At 33.5% G+C, this 24,800-nt stretch overlaps 4 protein-coding genes across 5 annotated transcripts; 3 read left to right on the top strand and 1 right to left on the bottom strand.

Annotated features, from left to right (window-relative positions):
- Positions 1 to 157: 157 nt before the first annotated feature.
- Positions 158 to 2,651, top strand: LOC107016074 (probable carbohydrate esterase At4g34215). Its single transcript, XM_015216551.2, has 2 exons — positions 158 to 1,456; positions 2,034 to 2,651. The coding sequence occupies exons 1-2, from the start codon at positions 806 to 808 to the stop codon at positions 2,331 to 2,333; spliced, it is 951 nt and encodes a 316-aa protein (XP_015072037.1). The 5' UTR covers positions 158 to 805; the 3' UTR covers positions 2,334 to 2,651.
- Positions 2,652 to 5,719: 3,068 nt separating this feature from the next.
- LOC107015557 (prostatic spermine-binding protein-like) lies at positions 5,720 to 8,664 on the top strand. 2 transcript variants are annotated; one of them, XM_015215868.2, is made up of 3 exons: positions 5,720 to 5,878; positions 6,241 to 6,334; positions 8,060 to 8,664. In XM_015215868.2, exons 2-3 carry the CDS (start codon positions 6,272 to 6,274, stop codon positions 8,492 to 8,494), a joined length of 498 nt encoding a protein of 165 aa, XP_015071354.1. In that variant the 5' UTR covers positions 5,720 to 5,878; positions 6,241 to 6,271; the 3' UTR covers positions 8,495 to 8,664. The 2 variants fall into 2 exon arrangements, with proteins under 2 accessions (XP_015071354.1, XP_027772144.1); XM_027916343.1 differs by having other exon boundaries at positions 5,776 to 5,878; positions 6,191 to 6,334.
- A 218-nt stretch (positions 8,665 to 8,882) lies between these two features.
- Positions 8,883 to 17,450, bottom strand: LOC107018268. Its single transcript, XM_015218703.2, has 14 exons — positions 17,256 to 17,450; positions 17,038 to 17,147; positions 16,848 to 16,935; positions 15,245 to 15,344; positions 15,083 to 15,156; positions 14,925 to 14,996; positions 14,771 to 14,848; positions 13,865 to 13,989; positions 12,153 to 12,225; positions 11,796 to 11,857; positions 11,311 to 11,709; positions 11,067 to 11,166; positions 9,831 to 10,082; positions 8,883 to 9,305 (listed from the first exon to the last, which is right to left on the bottom strand). The coding sequence occupies exons 2-13, from the start codon at positions 17,115 to 17,117 to the stop codon at positions 9,882 to 9,884; spliced, it is 1,452 nt and encodes a 483-aa protein (XP_015074189.1). The 5' UTR covers positions 17,118 to 17,147; positions 17,256 to 17,450; the 3' UTR covers positions 8,883 to 9,305; positions 9,831 to 9,881.
- A 966-nt stretch (positions 17,451 to 18,416) lies between these two features.
- On the top strand, positions 18,417 to 21,777 carry LOC107017005 (putative F-box protein At1g49610). The gene is made up of 5 exons (XM_015217296.1): positions 18,417 to 18,455; positions 18,565 to 19,320; positions 19,432 to 19,467; positions 19,556 to 19,711; positions 21,475 to 21,777. The coding sequence occupies exons 1-5, from the start codon at positions 18,417 to 18,419 to the stop codon at positions 21,775 to 21,777; spliced, it is 1,290 nt and encodes a 429-aa protein (XP_015072782.1).
- Positions 21,778 to 24,800: the final 3,023 nt, after the last annotated feature.

Raw genomic sequence — 24,800 nt, 5'->3', positions numbered from 1 at the left:
AAGTAGCCATTAAAAGACGATCTACATCACACCCCTAGGGTGCGGCCCTTCTCTAGACCCTGCTAATGCGGGATGCTTTGTGCAAGACCTCTCGTTGCAANTATCTTTTTTAACTTTAAAATAGGTGGAAGTAGCCATTAAAAGACGATCTACATCACACCCCTATGGTGCGGCCCTTCTCTAGACCCTGCTAATGCGGGATGCTTTGTGCAAGACCTCTTGTTGCAATCTAATATATTCTTTTCCCTCAAGGATTGGTAAGTTAGTGACCATGGGGTAAAAGATGGTTATTCTTTTTTCATTTTTGGGATAAGTATTGCTAGTAAAGTTGCAATCTCTTTTTGGGGGATTTGGAGGGGCATCTAATTCCAACTGCTGTGGATTACAGTAATTGTGTATGTTGGCTTAACTTTTGTGGCCTTATTTTAATGGAATGAAAAGACACCTAGATCAATGTTATGAGTCACTTTTTAACACTAGGATATGGAAATGAAAGTGATAATTAAGGACAATGATGATATGAAGTGTCCATGAAAACAGTAGTAGTAGATTAATAGGTGGAACTGACATATGCTTAGATGTGGAAACTTGAACAACCAAAAAGTTTGTCTCCTAGTCTTATTCAACAGCTGATAATTAAAGGTAGGTTTGGGTTTTAAAAGAAAAAAATCCCAATACAGTTGTAATAAAGAAATCAACACATCTTGCTTTAAGATTGGGCCAATTAGGCAGCAACCTCCTCTCACCTTTTCACACTCCACCTTGCCCTTTCTATATTCCTTCTTATGGGCAGATCACTTGCTTGATGTCACAGTTTTGCCTCAATTTCAAGAAAACAATGATTTCCTTTCTTTGGTTAATACTTCTAACACACATCAGGTGGGTAAATACAGCAGATCTAGCAGATGTTTCAACTTCAAAGGTCCTAAACATATTCATATTAGCCGGACAAAGCAACATGTCCGGCCGAGGTGGTGTCATTAACCATGGCCAAAATGGCCTGGCTAATGAGACATGGGATGGTGTAATTCCACCAGAATGTCAATCCAACTCAAACATCCTCAGACTCAATGCAGGACTTACATGGGTTGAAGCTCAGGAACCACTTCACCAAGACATAGATTTGGGTAAAATTTGTGGAGTTGGGCCAGGTATGTCATTTGCCAATTCAGTTCTGAAGAGAGATCCAAGTATTGGAGTGATTGGTTTGGTGCCTTGTGCTATTGGAGGAACAAATATCAGCGAATGGGCTCGCGGGGGTGTTCTGTATAATCATATGATAAGGAGAACAGAAGCTGCTCTGCAAAGAGGTGGAAAACTTCAAGCTTTGTTGTGGTACCAAGGTGAGAGTGATACAGAGACTCTTGAAGATGCCAAATTGTACAGATTTAGACTGAAGAGATTATTCAAGAATGTGCTCCGTGATCTACAATCACCTACATTGCCTGTCATTCAGGTAAAAAAAATATCTTTACTCATTCAAACTATACTACTCTAGTTGGCAAAAATATATTACTGTTTATTAGTTTTTAATATATAATACTTCGTATTAATTATTAATTGTTGAATTGACACGGAAAATAAATGATTTGACTCTCGTACTTCCATTTATCACTTTTGTTTTTCCAATTTCCGGATGGAGAGCTGGTCAGTCTCTATTCATGTACCACATGAAAATTTAAGGTATCGTATAGTGGTTGCTCTCTTTCCTTATCAGCAAGTCACGTACTCGTGACATTCACTTTTACTTGTCTACTTTATTAAAAATAATTTTTTTATTTTTATTTGTCCGTTTTAGCATATCAAAGGGGGAAGACATGGTAAAATATGCATTATTCCTTATGAGGTGTATGAAGTCTATTGTGTATAGGTAAAAGTGAAGGGAGGGGGGGGGGTAGGTTTTAGGAATTCAAATTCAATTATGTACAACTCTTTTTGATGTCATTATTGGTGTTAGTTAAGAGTGGTCCACACATTTATTGAGGCAAATTTGAATACATTCGGCTAATTTTATTTGGTTGGTGTGTGTTTAGGTGGCATTGGCATCATCTATTGGATCTTATATGGAGCAGGTTAGAAAAGCTCAACTGAGTATTAATCTTCCAAATGTGAGAACTGTTGATGCCAAAGGGCTACCTTTAGGGATGGATTTTGTGCACATTACAACACTAGCACAAGTCCAGCTTGGTCAAATGCTGGCTGATACCTTCCTTCAGACTCAACAGACTACTCAGGCAGTTCTTCTCCCTTTTCAGACAGAGACAGTGACTAGTAATGCCCCGATACGTTGCTCAAATTTTGTTATGAATCTTCTACTTAGTCCGTTTAGGTAATTCAGAGATCGGAGATTTAATCATGGCATCGTGGGATCAAGATGGAACCCCGTCTATATGGTTCATGGTTGCTTCAATTCATGCAAAAAGTAAAAAAACCAGAGATTGGAACCGTACAAAATCAACTAGTAGTTAACTAGAGTACAAAGTTTTCATAGGAGGATGATACTCAAACCTCAGAGAAGGCCAGAAGGCAAAGGCAAAGATTTATTTTACGTTTCATAAGCTCAAGTCTTAATGTATGTAAACCTCACTTGCACACATAGTATATAAAGATATTTATCATATATTATTATAAGTGGGAAGGTTTTGAGTTCAAAGTTGGATTACTAAAATGCCCTTCACTTATTTATTAAATTAGAAAATGTCATTTACAAAATTTGAAAATTAAATAAATAATGATAACAAAGCAGTTTTTTTTTTTTTGATCCTTAATTATTGATCCTTTGAGATTCTACCGTTAAACTCNTTTGAGATTCTACAGTTAAACTCATTCCAGCAGCACTTAATGCTTCACACTAAATTTAATACTTAGGATTGAAGATAGATAGTCATAATCTCCTTGATTACAATCCAAAAACGTTTCAAGTCATATTTTTCATAGTTATTGTTGATCAATGTTTATATAATTTTCTCCACCTTTTCATATTCTTTACATTACAAAACTCTATATAGGTATACAATAAGTTTTCTTTCTCTCATCTTCCATTCATTCTCATTCTGCTAGAGATTCTTTTTTTCCCAGGTATATCTATCCTTTTTATATATGTATGTGCGGTTTAAGCTTCAATCTTATTATGTTTAGCGATATAGTGTTTGATATGAAAACGGAATGATTATTTTTAAATTAGAACTATTTATCCCAATTTCTTAAATTAATCTTTTGGTTCATATGATTAATTTTCATCTTACGGAAACAAAGATCAAAAGATATTCAAAAATGAGAATAATGTTCGTCAATTTTTTCTATTTTCATTTAAAAAATGCTATTGTTTATTTTATTTTTTTAAAAAAAAGAAGAATGCAATTCATATAAGCATAAAAGAAAAAGATTCTTATATTTGTGATTTCAGCAATAACTAGAATTGCATTTATTTCTTCTTCATGTCTTTGCTACTTTCGTCAAAAACTTTTACATCTGTTTATTATTTTTTTCCAGTAGAAATTCATTGTAAACTACTTCAATAAATAAGTTGTTTGATCTGGAAAAATAATTAGCTATTCATAGACATATTCATACCATTAGAGATTAAATCATAACTAAAATTGTTAATTTCTGCATTTCTTATTTTATAATTGAACTTTATAAAAAAAAATTTAAAATAAAAATATTAAGGGACAAACGTGCAACGCACGTTTCAGATGCTAACTTGTAAAATTGCAACAAGGCATTATGCTTCTCCGTGGTAGAAGATACTTTATTATCCGCTTATCAGTTCAAGCAAGAGGTTGATTAGTTACACTTTATGTGATACGATTAGAAGTATCAATATGAAATCACATAATTTTCAAAAATAAAATTTATATGTTAAAAATTACATAAGCAATTCACACCATTTAAAAGAAATGATAAAATGGTATGAAGTGAGACAAAGAGAATTCCTGATCCTTGTTTGGTTATCATGTATACCNAAATCATAACTAAAATTGTTAATTTCTGCATTTCTTATTTTATAATTGAACTTTATAAAAAAAATTTAAAATAAAAATATTAAGGGATAAACGTGCAACGCACGTTTCAGATGCTAGTATATATATATAGGCTTCAAAGGGAAAATGGAAACTGATTGGCAACCAACTATTGGATCCAAATGCCTCCAATTTGGGAAACAAAATACTTGAGCCCAAAGTTTTTTTCTATTTTTTTCATCATACTTTTTCTAAAGGGAATGAAAGAATTTTTGTTTCACAACAATAAAACATGTTAAATGACTTTGAGTTTGAGAGGTATATTATATTGCTGGTAGCGATTGTGTGGATTTTCCTTGTCATAAAAAAGAGAGAGGTATACTATATTGGATCGAATTGTTAGTTCAAGGTTCAAACAACTAATTCGTATCAATACGTTTACTTAGAATGACAAAATTGATATTGATGTAAATTAATCGGTCATAACAAGTTAATTAACCTCAATTTTCTGATTGAAGACTCACACTATCAGAAACACAAGAAATTTTTTAATCGAGAAACAGTGAAAATTATTTTTTCTATTAATTTTCCTCTAAATTTGAAAAAATACATGATGAAAAACATATTTTAATGAAATAATGAAAATTTTCATAGTAATTTTTCAATATAAAAATATTTTTACTATTTTTTCGTTTCTCATAGGTTCAATTGAAATATATGTGGGAATAACAATGAACATTTTTTAATGAGATTCTTTTTAAGTGTTCTTTCTTATTTTCCTTTGTTAAAATAATGGTCGGGCTCAACGCATAAGAAGAACGCGATAGAAAAAATGTTATTGTAATTATAGAGAGGTTAGTCTTAACAGATTGAGAGAGTGAGAATATAAGTAAGATTTACATATCGGACAATCAAAATTCAATAGATGAAAGAAGAGATATATTTAAAATCCGAAAATCAACGTAAAGTCAAGTAAATTCATACTACTTTCAAATCACCCTTCTAACAAAATAATCTTTGCAATGTATGATGGATTTTGTTAGAAATTTTCTCAGAAATACATATTAATTTTTAAAAAATCAATCTATCTTCATTCTTAAGCTCACCTTATTTTAATAGTAGTTGTTTATATTATAGCAAGAATTTTTATATGTCCCATCATTTCCATGATCTTTCTTCCTTGACTGAATCATACATATAACTTATGCTATAGTATAATAATTTATTAACATATTCTTAGTCAAAATAAAAATACTAGTCTTAGGGCCTTTTGAATTGACTTTTGATTATAACTTATAAGTCGAAAATCACAAGTTAGGGTTTCTAACTTGTGATTTTGATTTATTTGTATTATTTTGACTTTAAAATAAATGCTTATAAGCATTTTTAAACTTTACCCGAACACTTTAAAGATTATTTTGGCTTAAAAACACTTAAAATAAGTCAATCTAAACGAACACTTAATAGATAGAGTTATCTGATACTCATTATTAACAATGAGTAACATGTATTTCATAAATTTTATTGAAAAATGTACTGACTCGATCACTATAATTTATAAATTAAAATTCGAAAATAGAAATAGTATCTTAGTGGGTACACAAATCTCCATATTTTTTCAACTAACCCATAGAAAAAGATCCATGCCAAGAAATATGATTAAATTAGAAAAACCACAATTGAAATTTCTAACAACTTTCTACAATTGGGATACAACTTGTATTATAAGATACCTCAAGGACCAATATGTAACTATTCCAAAAATATAAGGGTAGAGAAGTGGGACCCACGCATTTCACCAATGGGTAGTAGGAACGAAGCATTAGATGCTGCCTCCTTATTTTCCTCCGTTTAATCTAACTTTGCGTAATACTCTCTTACCAATTTACCATTTTTTCTCTCTCATCTTTTCTCAGGTAACAATTTTCTCACTAAAGCTTACATTTTCCCGGAAAATGCCGGAATTTTCTATTTTGTCGCCGGAATTTTCCATTTCCTTTTTACACTTTTGCTTATAACATTAACTTTTTTTTTTTTGAAGTAATAGTAGTTATCTTCATCCTTCTTCGTAGATCTTCAAGTTTAGAATTCTGTGACTTGTCATTTTAGAAAAAAAAAACTGATCGGTGTATGATAGGTTAAATTTTGTTTCAATAACCGTTTTTTTGACTATATATTACTGTATTGGTTTTTTCAATTGTGAAAATTATGGATGATAATTTTTCCAGATGAGTCGATGTTAACTGTCAGGTCGATATGATTTGTTGTTGGTGTGAAGGTGTGGAGTGGAAAACTAATTGACCGTACAAATGGAGATTATGCTTAACAACACTGTGCTAACGTGCGCTTCCACGCTTTCACCCTCCACTCAGGTTAGTACTTCAGTTAAAAATTTGCCAGTTTTTTAACCTGGAAAAACTTATATCCTGTGTTTTATATTTTTTTTTAAGAAAAAACTATACTAATGTTTTAACATGATGAGTGGAAATTCAACTCATAATATTAGTTATTGATTGTGGTTAAATGAATTAATAGTGTATATATAATATTGAAACACATTTCTAATCATGAATTAATATTTTCGGGTCAGTATCAAGTTTTTCAGTGAAAGAAATTTAAAATTTAAAATAGTAAACCCAAAGAAGTAGTCGAAATCCATGTTTTTCTTTTCTCTATCCTTTTTTTTTTTTGGGATTAACCGCTCTGCAGAAACTTAGTTTTCCACATGTAATATTCAGATTTTAAGGCCCTATCCGTTATAGGCGTAGTCTGAATTTAAAATTTGAGGGTTTTAAATTTCGATAATAATGTTAAAATTAATTTTGTGAGGAATATACAAATTAATATATATATATATATTTGATTAATTTTTTAGTTTAAATATAGAATCTATAAAAAAGCGGAGAAATGTTCAGCCATAGAAATTGTGAATTTGAAAAAAAAAAAATCATGTGAATTGAAAATGATATTTGAGTACTGAAATTACGGTTGAATGTGAATACAAATTAGTACTTCTTTTTTAAAATGAGTAATTTGAAGTAAAAATTATGAAAACTTCATTTTGAAGTTTTTAAAATATCTATCCACCGCCAAGCTGACCCAAAAAACTCGAGAAGATAATATCTAAAAATAGGATTGCGTAGCGTTAACTTCCTCACTACTTTTTCAACGTGTGCAGTTACTAACGTGCGCCTAAACGGTACGGGTTTATTCTCGTGTTCGGAACTGAAACGGAATGTTAATTTGGCTTATATATGTCATTTTGGGTTCCGGGGGTTAGTTAATGAATGCGGGCCCCACTAAATATACTGCCAATTATATTAATTTCTGCGAAATAGAAGCTGCAACTTCTGCCTCTTACAGTGGGACTAATTTTAGTTTACTAATTTGGTATTTTTGAGGAAATAATTAAATTCTGTTAATATTAAAAAGGATGTTAGAGTAAAATATTGAATTGTAAAAACATGTTTTTTTAGGTTGACTCAGTCTTGTGAGAATATTATATGGGAATATTCTATTAAGAGATGATTAATATTATATTATGTAGATGATTAATATGTTTACTTATTGGGATGGCCTCACACAGTTAACATAGCAATAAATACATGTACTGCAAATAGTAGGGGATGGTCCAAGTTTTGGGCTCATACTTTTTAGCTGTGAACTTGGGCTTTAAATTGTCCCATCTGTCCAGGTCCAATTTGCAATAAGCCCAAGTATGCAATATGGGCTCATTTCAGTTGAGTATTTGAGTTCGATTCCGTTTGGGCTTCACCTTTGTTAGGGAGCGTTTTACTTCATAAGGTGGGAGTCGAGACTTTCTGGCGTGAATCTAGATTTAGTCGTGCTCAATACGAATATCGGACACTAGCTAGGAAAACATTGATGCACTTGGGCTTGTGCAATGAATTTGTATAGTATGAGTGATGAATATCTATGGGCTTGAACAAACTACTTTACTAAAGGGTAGAGAAAAGGAATTACAAGGTGGGGACAGAAACCCTTAGCCAATAAGGTGAAAAATCAAGTATAGTTCATGAACATTTCATTATATTCCTAGAATATTCATTTATAGTGATGTCTTTAAATAATTCCAGGATGGTGTGCCACTGTTGGCAATTGAGACCAAAGTCAAGGGAGATCAGAACACAAATGATGAGCAAACCAAAGTAGTTGATGCTGATGAGGAAGGTGGAGATGGAGACGACAACGATGAGAATGGAAATGAAGGCTTTGAGGAGGGTGAAGAAGAGTATTCTGATGAAGGAGTTCATGGAAACAAAAGCAAAGGAAATGCCAAGAAAAGCAATGGAGAAGGTGAGGAGAATGGAGATGCAGAAGATGAAGAGGATGGTGGTGAAGAAGGTCATGACGATGACGGTGACGACGACGACGATGATGGCGGCGACGATGACAATGATGATGATGAAGGAGAGGGTGAAGAAGAAGTCGTAGAGGACGATCCAGAAGATGATGATGAAGAGGATGAAGAAGAAGAAGCTATCCAACCTCCAAAGAAGAGGAAGAAGTGAACAAATGACCACCTGAAGTTAGTTTAACTTGACAAGGAGAATCATCCATTATGCTTTTTAATTACCTTGCATTTGAAGTTATCAACAACTTTGGAGCTTTTATTTGAGCAAACAAGATTCTCCCTTCAATTTTTAACATGTCTCGTTAACAAGTAAATTATCTATCACCAATAGTTTCTACTTGCACACAAGATCAAGAAAATCTACGAAATCATTGATATAATACTCAGCTCTGAATATCATCATTTGATTAATGGATAAATTAATCAATAGTTTCTGAGTATCATCATTTCAAATTATGTTGTTGAAAAGGTATTCGATTCTTCATTTCAAATTAAAATAGGTCCACCTTTTGATTAAAGCTAGACAAGAACCAACACTTTTGATGTGAAGCAAAACCATCTTATTCTATTTGGATGTTAACTTTTATAAAATACAATGATGAAAGCCTTTTGAACTATACATTTGAACTAAAAGGCCACATGTATTTAGTGATCTTACCATGACTTGAGGATCTCGAGCTAACAGTCATAGAAGATCGATTTTGCAACCAGAGGAGGGGGAAGGGGGGAAGTGGTGAAAGCATATTTGTCTTCAAACCATGGGTGTGTTTTGCTTCAGTGCAACAACGTCACGCTTTCTATAAAGCTGGTGCTAGTAAAATAAAGATCCAACAGTTCCCATACACGAAGCTAAAACCACCTTCACACTATTTACAATTCATGAATGTTGAACTTAAAAGTCAATTTTACAAGCTATTTTCCTCCAAGAGACTGGTGAAGCTCAGAAACATCTCTCCGTCCTTGGATGTCTATGAAGCACGAGAAGCAAAAAAAAAGGGAAGTTATTTTATAATTAAATCTGAAGAGTCAAAAGAAGAAGATCAAACAGGTGAAAAACAAAATGCTTTAGAGATGCCAACATGATGATCACTTATGATTTCCAGCACTTCTTATTTGCCTAATACCCATGATCAGTTCTAAACTTCCTACGGTTTCAAACAAAAAGGCCATCATCAAGAGGTTTAGTATCGAGCAGATATACATCACCCATACAAACACATTTAATGCCACATCATGAACGTATATTTACAGCTAAGCGTGAAGAAAGAACCCAGACACTACGAAAGACCAGAAGATTGAGTATGCAAGCATGCGAACTCAGCAAATAAGCCTGGATTTGCTAGTATTGTCTATATGTATTATCAAAATTACTCAAATAACAAGACAATTCAGATATTAGTCAGAATCGAACACTAGGAACGGAATTATATTAACCCCAAAATTATAGAAATTTGAAAGAATCACACTATCAGGGTTATTAATAAGCATGTTACCTTCATGAGCTCTGGCACTATATACAATGAAGTAGCCATCCAAGAAGTGGCTTATTTCTTTGTTGCATCAATAAACATGGCTCGGGTCCAATGTTCAACATCTTCTGTATGTGATGGAGGAGGAGGAAAAGGAGGGTGCTCAATAAGATCCCAGTCTTCCATTAAATTTTCATTCCTTCCTACATTGGATACTTCAGTGGCATACATTAAATTGCCACCAGAACTTGGAAGAGACTTTTCAAATGTATTTCTCTGCAAAGTCATTAATGTAATTAGCTTTGTTGTTAACTACTTTCAAAATTTATTTATACTAGAAAAGCAAAAAAAGTATCGATGCAACAATAAAACTAATAAGAACACAAATAGGCCAGTTCATAAAGAATTTCATATTGTTATGCCCCAGTTATCAGTCACTAAAACAAATCCACTAGTAAACTACGCTGAAACGTCCTGAAAATCGCAGCAACAATTCCAAAAAATTTTAAAGAAATTGGAGCTGCAGGATTTGTGGATTATCTATACTTTGCAGGCAATTTACACGGGAGATGCGTACAGCCATTTTTAGATACAGCGATATACAGTTCTTAGAATGAGAAGATTACTTGTCAATAAGAGGAAATATTTGATAAATTAGTTTAAAGCTAACTTCTAAAAAGGGAACGGATTAATATTTTTTTAAAAAAATAATAAAAATCTATACTTTGCCGTTCTTACTATAACGTATGCTTCCCTAAAAAAACTTTTAATCAAGTTCTGAAAATTACAAGAGAACTTAATTAGCACAAAGATTGCTCAATTGAAGTCGGAGGAAGAAATTATTTTTGCATACATAGCTAGCTCAATTGTTACGAAGTATGTAGTTATGTGAGATCCTACTTATCATAGAAGTTCATTGTCATTGAGTCCATCTTTCCCTAGCACAAGGTCTTTTTTTTCAATAAACTACTGCATACAGAAAGAATGCAAAGGAAAAGATTTGTAGACGTCGATAAAAGAAGATTTGTCGTCATCAAGAGTGCATGAGGAATTTCACTGCTAATGAATAGTAGACAATCATATAATGCTCAATAGAAACAAACATTATATACAGAAAAGCTCATGTCTTTTGTAGTTATGAAACCACTACCAAGACCTATACCAAAAATAGAGGAGCATGTGCACCCAAAATACTAGTACCAATGTTTTTAATTCCAATACTATGTTATGTTGAACTGAATCCAAAGATAGAAACTATACCAATACTGGCACATGTCCACTCTCCATCAAAGTGCTAGATGATCCGGCTGAATCTACATTCCAAACAGATTTGTTCAGTGGTTGGACTTGCTTGGATGCCCTACAAATTATAGCATTGAATGACTGAATACAGGCCACTGCTGAATAAATCAGAAGTTCCAATGATATGAGAAGAAAATTTCTTTCACTGAATAATATGAGAAAAGATCTAGAACTATGATACATAAATGCGAGAAATATGTACCTTGAACCAGACATCTTCAAAGAAAAAACAGACCGAACTTCCTTTGAAGAAGAAAGTGTAGCCAACAATCTTGCAAATGTTTCGAAGGTAGAGGCTTCAGCAGGAACTTCTAAACATAATGTGTTGTAACAATATGCAGTAATGCAAGCTACACTTTTCTTGAGAAGTGCTATGCCTTTCTGCAGATCCTTGTGCGTTTCTATTGAGTGCAGGGAAGCAGAAGCATAGTTGAAACTACTACTACTGGAAGAATCCAACCGAGGTTTTCTATCAGATTCCATCGAGGTAACTCCAAAGTTACTTGAAGTTCCAGAATTACTGCTACTTCTGTCGTACCATGAAGCTTCCCCACCTGAAGAGCAAAAGTTTTGGCGAGGAATAAAAAGTGGGTACTCGCCGCTGCATTGCACGTGTAACATCAGTAAGAAAGTCCTCTTTAAATGGGGAAGGAATAATGAATTTATACATTACAATTAAAGAAATACCTTCTAGACGACGGACGGGCATCCCAGTAAGAATCTCGTTGCCATATTCGAGAACATGAACCCTTGTGTAATAAACAGACACATGAGAATTTAAAAAAAAACTTGTTCCAGATTCAAGATAAAACACAGGTTATCCTTTGACCATTATGAGCCATGGATTGCCAAAAAGGCAGGTGCATTCACTACGGTCTGAAAGGCATTAGAAAATTGTTTTGCTATACCTCTAGCATTAAATAAAATTGCAACAATTCTCAAAGTAAAGATTTTTGCACTTATTCAGCTCTAATAGTCCCATTAATGTAAGGCATTTGAGACTCAACTACAAAAAAAAAACTACAGAAGGTTGTCTGAGCATACCGCAAATCCTGAATTATGAAGTGCAGGAGCACAGACGCAACGAACAACGAGGTTCAAAAGTTGCACCATATATCTGCTTTCAATCATCGAAAATAAAATCATTAGAATATGTTATCAACCAGCCAAAATTGATATTCTACAAATAGATAGTAAATACATTGGAGGATTATCTCAATCAACTCAACGTGTGGATAATAAATAGGCAGTGCTTCATTTCAATGGCAGTAGTACGAGCCCGTTTGGATTACTTAAACAAAGTAGCTTTTAAGTCAAAAAGTAAAAAACAAACATAAATAAATAAAAAGTAGAGGGAGAGCTTATTTGGGGTTTTGACTTATTTTAAGTTAAATTTAACCTTGTCAAACACTTCCTCATTATTTTAAGACATTTTTGACTTATTTTAAGTTTATTTTTATATTTGCCAAAACTGCCTGAAGTCAAAGCTGACTTAAAAGTAGGTTTGACCAACTTTTTAAGCCAATCCAAACACTCTTTACATAACTCAATTTGCTACCGTAAATGATATTTCCTCCATTTCAATTTATATGGCATAGTTTGACTTGACATGGAGTAAAAGAAAAAAATTAAAGATTTTTGGAATTAGTGATCTTAAACATGCCATGAGATTCGTGTGGCTATAACAGCATGCTATTAAAGGGTAAAACCAGAAGTTTAAAGTTACATTTCCAAATATATAAGGTATCATTCTTTATGGAACGGACAAATAAGGAAATAGTGTCCCATTAAAATGGAGCAGAGGAAATATAAGATTCCAAAATACACCAGATAAACGACATCCCAAGAAAATGTAAAACAACAACATACCCAGCGTAATCCCACTAGTGGGATCTGGGCATCCCTAAGAAATGTATGCACATGCATTTCACCTCATGCTTTCGAAATGACTGGATTCATTCTGCACACCTTAATCAGCAAATAGCACTCTTGGCTTATCTACAACTAACTATTTATTTACTTGCAGCACCAAAAAATGAAGAACTGAATTCAATCCCACTACACATAATAACAAGACCTTGGAGCATAAGGGGATACACGGTCAGTATGTCATCTTCCAGTGATCATATCATAATGATAGTATTTTCCAATTTCTTTTTGATTTTGAGTTCTTGGAAAAGCCTTCTTCAATTCTTGTATAGCATAAGGCAACTTAAACCTTAATCAATGAATCCCCACATCCAGAAAAAAACCTAACAATTATCCTCTAAGGCTTTGATAAACCCTTCCTATATTTACAGTCACCTCCAAGTATATGAATTAACACGTGAGAAATTCACAAAATAGCAAGAAGAATGTCAAAACCTGACATTTTGAAAAGAAAGAAATAGGAGCCTGACAGAAGCACCCAAATCATAATTGCTACAGGTATAGGGATTATCACTATTCTGTCCTACTTGAATGCAAAAAAAAAAAAAAGTGTGGCCAATGATCTACTTTGATAGAAATCCATGGCACTCCAAATCAAATAGTCCACAACTACTGGTCAATAATGTAAACATTGTTCAAATAAAACAATGCATGATAAAAATTGAAACATTCAGATGAGATTATGACAATTAACAGAGGAAACTCATTGTCACCGTATAATGGCTCTGCATATACTTAGACTCTTGAAAGCCACATTATATGTCAGAAATTTAATAATTATGCAGCTGGAAAAGTGACTTATGTGTTAATCAAGCATAAGAAATTACCCTAAAGAAGCACTCAGCTCGTCAGATGGAACTGAATGAGGATCAAGTCCTTTTGGCAACCTTGCATTACAGATGCTATCATATTGGCCACTAGATCCATCTTTTTTGTCTCCATCAATTGTTACCTGCAACACAAGATTTGTATAGAACCACAAATGAGCCCCAAGTAGATAGTCAACACAAAAAGAAAGTTTAAAGTCAAAAAACCTCTTTTGGGGCTATCATAAATACCTAACGGCAAGATTACTAAGCATACACAGTCCAAGTCTTCTTCCTGAGTGATACAAAGTTACACCCATACACTAACAAGATGACCCGATAGCATATGAAAAACTGTCAACTCTAATTTTTATTTTTCCTAAAACAATCACAACTTCTATATGAGGAGGATGTAAATTTAAAACAGAATGGTGGAATTTGTAAGGGCCAAACAAACACTCTGTACAGCATTTATGGAAGACCAACAAGGTAAGATTCATAATCTCAACAATAGTCAGTGTCAGATACTATGTTTCAAGAAATGAAGGACCCACATGATCAAAACATGTAACCTTGGAGCTGAAATAATCCTTTATTTTTATATAACCAACAGGGAAGCAGGGGAGTTTGATAGGTGCAATCCCCCCTTTGAAGCCTATTACCGTTATCTTCCCATATTTTTACTTCAAGTTAAAGAATATCAAGAGTTTGCTGATTGAAAAAAAGGAGATGAGTGTCTCACCAATTCAAAGGTAGTAAAGCACATATATAATAAGGATAGCCTCTCAAAATGAGTACCATACTAAGACTCATCCATTCACTGTAGTCTTTTATAGGGTTAAGAAATGTAAATCATTCCATTTTCTGTAATTTGGATTAAATAGTGCATGCCAATGGTACCAGCATATATAATTGCTCAAGACTTACACGACGTTGAGGGAATAACTTGCAAATCTGCTTTACAACCACAGACTGTTTATGAAGAAGCTCAGAGGTAATTGCCATCTGCAGTTTCAATAAAATAGAATTAGTAAATGGAAAATTTCGGATTGGAGAGTTTCAAAGAAGAAGAATTCCTCACATGTCCAAGATTCTGAGTGCAGATAAGATTAGGATAAAACTTCTCAAGTTGCTCCGCACGATTTTTTTCCAGCTACGATTTGATTCAGTCATCAGTGGGCTATTTCATCAAACTATCCACAACAAAATGTAATTAACAAAAGAAAGATTCAGTTATACCATCCTTGTAGCTGATCCTAGCAACTCATACTGCACTTTCAGGTCATGAGACATCTTCTCAATTTTCGCCTTCCCTGTAAATATATGTATTAGTCTGCCAGAGGTTAAGTTATGAATTAAAATCAAATTGAACAGCTGCCATTAATTGACAGGACCAAGGACCTTGTGAAACTTGCTCTTTTTGCTGTCGGAGTTTTTCCCTTAATCTTGCCAATTTTTCATTCCGAGGCACCCTCCAACTAAGTTGATCGTCGGCCTTGCCCTGTATATGATCAAAATGTCGAAATCAAAATAATGAGGAAGTACATGAACAGAAATTTCAGCTACAGGTATACGTGGTAAGAGTTCTCTTTCATAAATAACTAGTAAAAATACATTACTTAATTCACAGGAAAGTTTTCTAAGGGGGTATTTAAACATTCTTAACGTTACAATGCTAAAGTGAGTTTTGCAGACAAATTTAAGGGGGATTTTATGTATTTCCTCAAAAAAAAAGAAAAAAAAAACTAGAAGGAAAACACGACAGTAGCTCATTATACCAGAAGTAATCTAAGATAGCCAGGCCTACAGGCGGCAAATCAAAATACAACAATCCCAACAAATTTTCATTTGTTTAACAAGGCTGTGTTAAGCATTTTTGTTATCAAAAAAAGGATCATAGCAACCTGGCATTGCTTAGAACATATACCTACTTTGGAGCAAAGATTTCAAGACCAAATCATTCCTATTCGGGTCTATTTCATTCCAAAAGAAAAAAGAAGAATATTAGTCCTCTAGAACTTCTCTTTTTGAGAATGGTAAATATACAGCGGGTCCTCTAAAACCAGGCTCTTTATTTATATTTACATGGATGTACAAGTCTAAAACTATGAAAAGAAAAGCTCTAAGAATATCGGACGTCATGGAACTACACTCCTGTGAGACACCTCTGTTTGACTAACATACAACTTTTGATCTTCCTTATACCTTCATTTCAAAGTTGGAACCAAGTGAATGAAACAACAACAATTCATTAAGTCCAACAGGTAGTTATTGCTCATATGATTTTTTATCTTCCCTACACCTTCATGCCTGTTGGGCGTCCAATTTTTTAATAAATAATCCCTACAGATGACATGGATCCGAAGAGATTATCGGTCTTTTTAGACAACTTCCAACTTCCCTTAAGAGTAGTTCTATATACATCTCATCCCTTTTTTCACCTATAATCATCATATTGATGCATTACGGGACGGTACACATGGTCTATGTAAAACATGGTTAAACTATCTAAAGCTATCTTATCTGATCTTATCCTCCGTGTGTATTGCTTGCACCTCCTTCTATCGAATATGCCCGTATCTGATCTTATCCAATCTTGTGTCACTTTATATTCATCTTAACATTTGCATTTATACGACATACACATTATGGATATGCTGAGTCTTTACTGCCCCACATTCACTCCCAGATAAATTGACGGTCTTACAACCATTCTACAAAACCTTTGTTTTATTTTGTTTAGCATCTTCCTATTGCATAGCACTCTTATGAGTCATGAAAATTCCTCCATTTGAACAATTCAACATTAATCTTATGTATTATATCTTCAACTACGATTTCATTCTCCTGGATATAACAAACAATATTGATCAAGTATTCCATTGTCATTTGGAAACTCTTTCAGAAACAATTACAGATAATTGCATCTTCTTGTAGAAAGTAATAAAAACACAAGTGATATAAACTGAAGGCATAACAAGAAAGAACTTTTCTCAGGGAAAACCTTGGCCAAGAGTATTTCACTTAATTGCCCACATAATGCTTCTCTCCTACCCTTCAGTGATTTCAACACAGTGCTGTACTCATTCAATCTGCCAAAAACATATCATCGCCACAATTAGAATCTTGCAACCCCCACCCATCAAACTTCCATTACGAGGAACTTAACATTTAAACTAAATTTGGTGAATCACCTGTAATTGACGCAAAGAGTACAAACGGAAGGTAGATTTGAATTCTCACAAATACCACAACAGCTCGTTTTTCTCGTCATCTCCACTGTTCCAAACCCTAGAACCTCTACCTACACATAATAAACCAAATTCAACAATTCCATACGTAGATTTCGAGCTCAATCGCAGGTATTGTGCCAAACAGATATAATTGAAGATAAAATTAAGGAAACACTCACCAGGAATTTGGGCAAATCAACTCCATGAAAAAATAAAAATAGCAACAATAATAGTACGCCCTGTGAAGGGGATATTAATAGACGATTTTTTCCTGATATATAATAACATGCCCTTTGATAAGTATTTGTCGCCGGAGCTCCGATGAGATGATATATTGCAATTAAAAATTGAAACGGTAGACCTCGTAATAACTTTGAGGGCAAGTTTGAAACGAATTGACTCGATGCTTGTAATGTGATACTCGTTTAATTCCGCTCAATATTTGCTATTATCTCAAAGCAAAATCTAATTTCAATAGTAAAATATGAAAAAATAATAATTTATGTTTAAAGAATTATAATCACAATAAAATTAATAACAAATTTAAGTATATAATTAATGTGTTATTTTACCTATATTGTTGTTGTTCTTTCGATGGAATAATATTGGTTATAAAATGATAATAAATTTATGTGCACATCCAAAAAAAAAAAAAGTTAATTAAAACTTATGAATATAAAATATATATATATAATTCGGTTATTTTGTTTTTTCTATTTTTATTTTTCTGAATCCAAAACTAAATTAAAAAATCAAGAAAAGTAAAAATATAAATCCAAAACCAAATCAAAAATTTAAAAACTAATCCAAATTTGAATTGGATTTAATTTTCAGTTTATTCCAAATAGTACACAACTACGTACTCCTACTTTTCATTATCTGGTATACCTTAACATAAATAAATTTCAAAAATAAATATGTACCTAAAACTAATATATATAGACAAATTTAATTTATTTTTGTTGTGAAAAGTATTTTCCTCTTCTAACATCGTTTCCCGGCAAACTTGGTAACACCACCCCTGCCAGGGAGGAACAACTCTGTCGCCGTCATCAGCACTTGTCTTTCTTCTTCCGATCACAGGTACAGTTTATCTTCATTGTTGTGCATTAGGTGGTATAGACTCTAAACTGTAATTAAGGCTCCCTTTTTATATGTTTTCCCCGCCGCCGGTGTACGGAGCCCGCTCCAACATGACCCTCGGCTTGAACCACCACAACCCATGTTGGTTCCTTTTTATTTGCTGTTCTGTTAGTTCATTCTATTCGACGAATTAAAAATACAAACTTTATCTCATTCCCTTAATTCACTCCTGTAGAAATCAGTGCTACTCTCTCTGTATGGGGAAAAAAAGACAGCGACGATCTGTTCTAAAAAAGGTGACAACTTTCCTCTCCCTATCTAGTTGATTTGCCTCACAGCAGTTTGTGAGTTTCACTCTGTTGTTGTTATTTAAGAATCGATTGTCAATTGTTTTTTTTTTCTCAGGGAGTCTGTATTGCAGAAGATCGTATTAGTCAGTTACCTGATGAAATTCTGGTATATATACTGTCTTCTCTTACTGTTGAAGAAGCATCTTACACAAGTATCCTCTCAAGGCGTTGGCGAAGTTTGTGGACATGTATTGATAGGCTTGATTTTGATGCTACAGAACCCTTGGATGAAGTAGCCTCGAAATACAAGCTACGGAAGAAGTATCTGAGATGGGTCAACTCTACTTTACAAATGTGTAAAGAGCAAACACTCAGCCAATTTCGGATTTGTTTTGATTTAGACAAATACGCCCAGTATGATATTGATAAATGGCTTGAATTTGCCTTTTCTAGGAAAGTTCAAAGACTAGAGTTAGACTTACGTATAGAGGAAGACTATCCTCGTGATTTTAATAACTGTTATGCTTTTCCGGCACGGCTCCTTGGTCTTGGTGATTCTGCTCACTCATCTTCATCTAAACCTCATTCTGATAAACTCCAAATACACCCACTTGTCCAGCAGAATTTCAAGTCTCTAAAAATGTTGCTATTGAAATCCGTAAATGTGACGGGACAAGTTCTCGAGTTCTTTCTACACAATTGTCCATTTATTGAAACTATGGTTGTTCATGAATCAGGAACATTGGTAAATTTGGAAGTCGTTGGTCCGTCTCTCAAACTGAGGCACTTGGAGATATGGTACTGTCGTAATGTAGAATCACTTAAAATTTGTGATACAAACCTTGTAACATTAGGGACTTCGTCAGGAAGGGTATTAATGCTTAAGAATGTTCCGACACTGGTTAATGTACACATTTTGTGTGTGCCATACACTCATTTATTGAATGACATATCCTCTCATCTTTCTTGCGTTCTCTCTCAGCTGGAGGTCCTTACACTAGATGCTTGTTTTTCATTGGTTAGTGAACAGAACTTGAGTCTATCTACGCTTGTTTTACTAGCTTAGCACCTAACTGGTACCTTCTATGTAGTTTGAACTTCCGCAGGAAGAATTGGAGCATTACAATTTTCCTATACTTGCGAAGCTCAAGAAATTTGTTTTCATCACATTCAGATGTACATTGAGATGGAAAGGCCAGAGCCTCTTAGGCTGCACATCTATAATAAGGGCTGCCCCACAGTTGAAGGAATTTGAAATACAAGTAAGTATCATGTTTTGAGTTCTTTTTCCTATTTGGCTGGTACGGAAGTTTGATTTATTCGTTTTTAGCGATTCTGGTTCATGGAGTTTTTGATGCTGATTCTTGAGTATCTTAGTTATTGAAGCAGTTGAGCTTGAGTTGAAACAATTGTCATAAGCTAATCTTGAAAACATGGTACTTTTGCATTGTTGTTAACTCGCTTGACTGTGACGATATATAATTCCCAACTTCTAAGTAAGTGTCGTTATTCAATAAACAGTACACAACAGTATCAACAATGCACTTTGAATTATTACCTATAACAATCGCTCCTCTAGTTTCTTGTATACTTCTATTGAATTACTGTGTACCTCAACAACTTGTATGGTGTGGTATAATGAATTTCAGTTGCCAAATGACTATTACGCTCTCAATAAACCCACTTTCTTGTAATAATTATGCTGGTTAATGTCAGACGGACAGAAAACCAAGGTCTAAGAGAGTTTAGAGGTATGTTGTTGCCGGGCTGGGTAGGCTGGTAAAGGAGGAATGCACTGGAGTAGAGGTTTCAGAGATGAGGGATTATACAATGTTGTTAGAATCAAGAGATGCTACTTATTTTATGAGTGTTCGAAGGTGGAATCCCAAAACCCAACCAAATGACTCTAGGCNCAAAGACTAGAGTTAGACTTACGTATAGAGGAAGACTATCCTCGTGATTTTAATAACTGTTATGCTTTTCCGGCACGGCTCCTTGGTCTTGGTGATTCTGCTCACTCATCTTCATCTAAACCTCATTCTGATAAACTCCAAATACACCCACTTGTCCAGCAGAATTTCAAGTCTCTAAAAATGTTGCTATTGAAATCCGTAAATGTGACGGGACAAGTTCTCGAGTTCTTTCTACACAATTGTCCATTTATTGAAACTATGGTTGTTCATGAATCAGGAACATTGGTAAATTTGGAAGTCGTTGGTCCGTCCCTCAACCTGAGGCACTTGGAGATATGGTACTGCCGTAATGTAGAATCACTTAAAATTTGTGATACAAACCTTGTAACATTAGGGACTTCATCAGGAAGGGTATTAATGCTTAAGAATGTTCCGACACTGGTTAATGTACATNCTAGGCCACCACCCATTCCGGACCCTACCAGAAATTGCTCAGACACAGTCACCACCACTATTTCGACCACCCCTTTCCAACGTCCTCTCCAGAATCATGATCTAGTTTCTGTGGTTGAGTTAGGCCAATGGTCTATCCATTTGCGAACCTTATTAATTCATAGCTCCAGTAAGATTGTCAATGACTATTTATATGGTTGTTTTGCCTGGTCAGGATTTGCTTGACCCTATGTTTTCATCTGAGGCAAGAACTTGAAGATAAATGGTGGGTGCTCATAGTAAGGAAGGCTTTGCCCGAGGAGTTACCTATTTGGATGCAGTCCCGGTTTTGATGCCGGAGGATGGGATCCATAGACCTGAATAGAGTGTAGTATGCATTTCTCGAGTTCAGCTTAGAAATAATTCTAGCTATTTTCATCCTTATTCAACACTCCAAACATTCATTTGCTAAAACCACTACATCTATAGTTTTTTCTTTTTTTTTTGGGTAAGTAAATATTTTATTACTACTAAGTGATAATTACAAAGCAAAAAGAAAAAAACTGGCAGGCAATGGAGAACCCCATGTCCATCATCCTTTTTGTTCCTTTGAGTCTTTCTTTGCATCTTCTTATTATATTTTTTGTTGTTTTGAGTTGTGTTCTACTTATTTACGCCAGGTGACATCAAGTCTGTTAACGGAGAAAAGAAAGTGTAAGAAGGGCATAAGATGGCCGCTTCCTCATCTCAAAGTGGTCAAATTGTGGGGGATTTATAGCGGCGTATTAAATCTTGAACTGGTTAGGTACTTTTTGGAAAATGCTGTTGCACTAGAGAAAGTCATCATCGATCCTACGGAGCCAATTTTCTGTCCACACCCTTTAACTCCTGAGAATATCAAAGTGTTGCAAACTTCTAGAAATCGTGCTAAACTCCAACTTGAACGTGAAGTGCCTCAAGCTATTGAGTTGGTCATATTGTAATTTTGTTTATATGTATCTAGAGGGCAGATTTTGTTTATTATTATGATGCTATCTTCTCTACTGTTTCATTTAACCGTACATATATATATATATATATATATATATATATATATATATAATTGATTGAAATAGAGCATTGCGTCATTTTTCCCCCCATGGATTCAAATTATTTCATTACCTAAATATAAGAGAGAATAGGAGAGGCATAACATGATTCTCCAACACAAACATTGAACTGCCTACCAAAGGAAACAATTTTCATAGCATCAAATTTGAACACAAGTAGGGAATTGAGGAACTTTCGTATATAGCCACTCAAAAATCAACGAATCACTCAAAAATCAATGAATCTAAAAGTAAAAGATGAATCCAGTTACCAAATGTAATTGAGAGAATAACAAACACTCTTTAATGAATCTGAAAGTAGAAGATGAATCCAGTTACCAAATGTAATTGAGAGAATAACAAACACTCTTTCCCCGATCACTCCTTTCATCGAACTGTTCTAAAGCAGTTTAAAGTCTGCTTTTTCCGCGATTTTCTTCATGCTTGACTTCGTGTTTTCATCTTTGCACTTTATTTTGACGCTACCACGGTAGGAAACTTGTTTCAAAATCCGCATGTTTTCTGCAGTTTCAGCGATTAACTTCTTCTTGCTTCTAATCCATTTTTTTATTTTTTCCATCTCTTTTAGTATTTTTTCTTTGCCATTGGAGGATCCCTTTCCCTTTGAAGAAGCAGAAGCGGCAAGTTGGGATAACTCAGCATATCTGTTCAGTTTTGAAACAGATTTCCTCTTAGCTTTTCCGGCACGAGGCATTAAGACTCAAAATGGAAAGAAACAATGACTTGATGAGATTCAACAATGGTGAATCAACGTTATGGATTCACAGGGGAGAAAACTGTTTAACTTTGATTCATGAAAAAAAAATGATGTATCTATCTGTACACAATTTTGACACTACGCTATTTATATAGTCTCTACTCATAACCTTCTATTCTATTTAATCTAACTCAACCATAGTTAACTTTAACTAATATTGTAACAAACTCACTAACTAACTAACTTCTCCAGTTGCACTATTCATAGTAACTAACACTGCAATATATGGATGGTACTCTATGCAATAAAAGGTGTATATAATATTAAAAAAATATCTGATCAGTGTAGTTTCTTTAGGCTTAAATTTGCTTCTATAACTTAAAACATTTCAAGTATACGATACATATTTAAATATAGATTATTTACTGTATCTCTCTTCCCTTTCATAAAATTTGTTTACTAATATTAGCGGTGTACAAAAACGAACCAAATCGCATATCGACTTAAACGAACCAATTTCATTATAACTTATTAATTTGCAATACTTTTTACGCGATTTTTTTTAAATTATTTTTTTGTTGGATATTTTAGTGTCATTCATCATATCATATTGTTTGTTATTTTCTTGAGAAATAACTTAGATAGTTGCATTTTGATAGGGCTAAAGAAATATTTGATGAGCAAGTAAATTATATGTTTGTATAAATGATAGTCCTATCTGTGCAGGTTGGAAAGCTTTTCTCACAATTTCATTCCGATATGATAAATACAAGCTCTTGGTCATAGGAAATGATATGCGTTCAAAATTGCGCAAACATTACTATGATTTTGGTAGGGACAAATTGATTCATTACGATAGAGTAGAAGAAAAATGATGCTATGTACAAAAAAAAAAAATTGGAGACGCACTACAATACTTTCTTTTCAAAAGTTGAAGACAATTAAAGAAGCATCAAAATAGAAACTATCAATCTAAAGAACTCAATAAGGTCGAGATCTTAGGAATATCTCAACAAGATTAAGACCAACTTGACTATTCTGTTTGGTTAACACAAGTTCTTTTTACCTTTACGAATCACTTCATTACCTAGCAAGTCCCGTCTCTAAAGCAAGGGAGAGCTCCACAAGATCGAGATAAAATTGAAGGATATTCCAGAAAAGATAGAAGAAGAAATGCTTTTGATTTGGTATATATACTTGAATATTTTACCTTGAAAAAGTTCAAAAATCATGTGCACGGGCCACTACCATCTAGTACATATTTATTTTTATATTTTTTACGAACTAACTAAACAAAATCTAAAATGAATTTGCAATGCCCAATCGCTTAATTAATTTTAGATAACTCCCTCCTCTTGTAAACATTAGAATACAAAATTTAAAAGAAAAGTGTGTAATAAAGAGGAAACAAATACAAATCCACGGATGGATCACTTATTATTATTCGAAGTAAATACTTTACAAAAAAGAAGAAGAGATCATTATATCATGTACTTAACATGCATTTTGTTTCATTTATAAAACGTTATAAATAGCAAAGAAATTAAACTAGCAAGTCTTTGACATTTTTAATTGCAAATGTGACCTGTTATACAAATTCCATAGAAGATTTCACTATAGTATTAATATAGTTTTGAATTCCAGCCTCTATTTTTCGAATTCCAACTCCTATTTCTTCTGCATACATAAAATTATTATATAATATTACACATCAAAATTATAATAAAATTTAAAATAATAGTAGCATTAATTACCATACCATTTTGTTGAGAAAGAAAACACTAGGGAGAGAAGGACGACATATGTAGGAAAATACTTCATTTTTTAAATTTATTTTGGTTATGAAAAGTGAAGGGGTATATATATATATATATATATATATATATATATATATATATATAGGCATAATATATTGAATCCTAAATTTGGCTTTAATTTTTAACTTTGACCTCAAATTTTTATAATGCACAAATAGACACTTTAACTATCCTATCTTTCAATAAATAATGCACATAATGTGTGCATTTCACGCATTTTGCCAGGTAGGAATCACATGTTTATTTATTGAAAGATAGGATAGTTAAAGTGCGTATTTGTGCAATATAAAAGTTTGAGGTTAAAGTTAAAATTTGAAACCAAATTTAGAGTTTAATATATGTATTATGCCATTATATATATATATATATATATATATATATAT

This window comes from Solanum pennellii, chromosome 4, assembly GCF_001406875.1.
Source record: "Solanum pennellii chromosome 4, SPENNV200".
In the NCBI taxonomy this organism is placed as follows: domain Eukaryota; kingdom Viridiplantae; phylum Streptophyta; class Magnoliopsida; order Solanales; family Solanaceae; genus Solanum; species Solanum pennellii.
This window is presented reverse-complemented; position numbering and strand designations above follow the sequence as displayed.

Coding starts and splice junctions, on each gene's coding strand:
- LOC107016074 (XM_015216551.2), top strand. CDS start 806: ATGTCACAGTTTTGCCTCAATTTCAAGAAAACAATGATTTCCTTTCTT. Junction 1,457..2,033: donor CTACATTGCCTGTCATTCAG/GTAAAAAAAATA, acceptor GTGTGTGTTTAG/GTGGCATTGGCATCATCTAT.
- LOC107017005 (XM_015217296.1), top strand. CDS start 18,417: ATGGGGAAAAAAAGACAGCGACGATCTGTTCTAAAAAAG. Junction 18,456..18,564: donor GACGATCTGTTCTAAAAAAG/GTGACAACTTTC, acceptor TTTTTTTCTCAG/GGAGTCTGTATTGCAGAAGA. Junction 19,468..19,555: donor TAGATGCTTGTTTTTCATTG/GTTAGTGAACAG, acceptor GAACTTCCGCAG/GAAGAATTGGAGCATTACAA.
- LOC107018268 (XM_015218703.2), bottom strand. CDS start 17,117: ATGACGAGAAAAACGAGCTGTTGTGGTATTTGTGAGAATTCAAATCTA. Junction 14,997..15,082: donor TAGGATCAGCTACAAGGATG/GTATAACTGAAT, acceptor ATCAAATCGTAG/CTGGAAAAAAATCGTGCGGA. Junction 11,710..11,795: donor GCCCGTCCGTCGTCTAGAAG/GTATTTCTTTAA, acceptor CGTGCAATGCAG/CGGCGAGTACCCACTTTTTA.
- LOC107015557 (XM_015215868.2), top strand. CDS start 6,272: ATGGAGATTATGCTTAACAACACTGTGCTAACGTGCGCTTCCACGCTT. Junction 6,335..8,059: donor CGCTTTCACCCTCCACTCAG/GTTAGTACTTCA, acceptor AAATAATTCCAG/GATGGTGTGCCACTGTTGGC.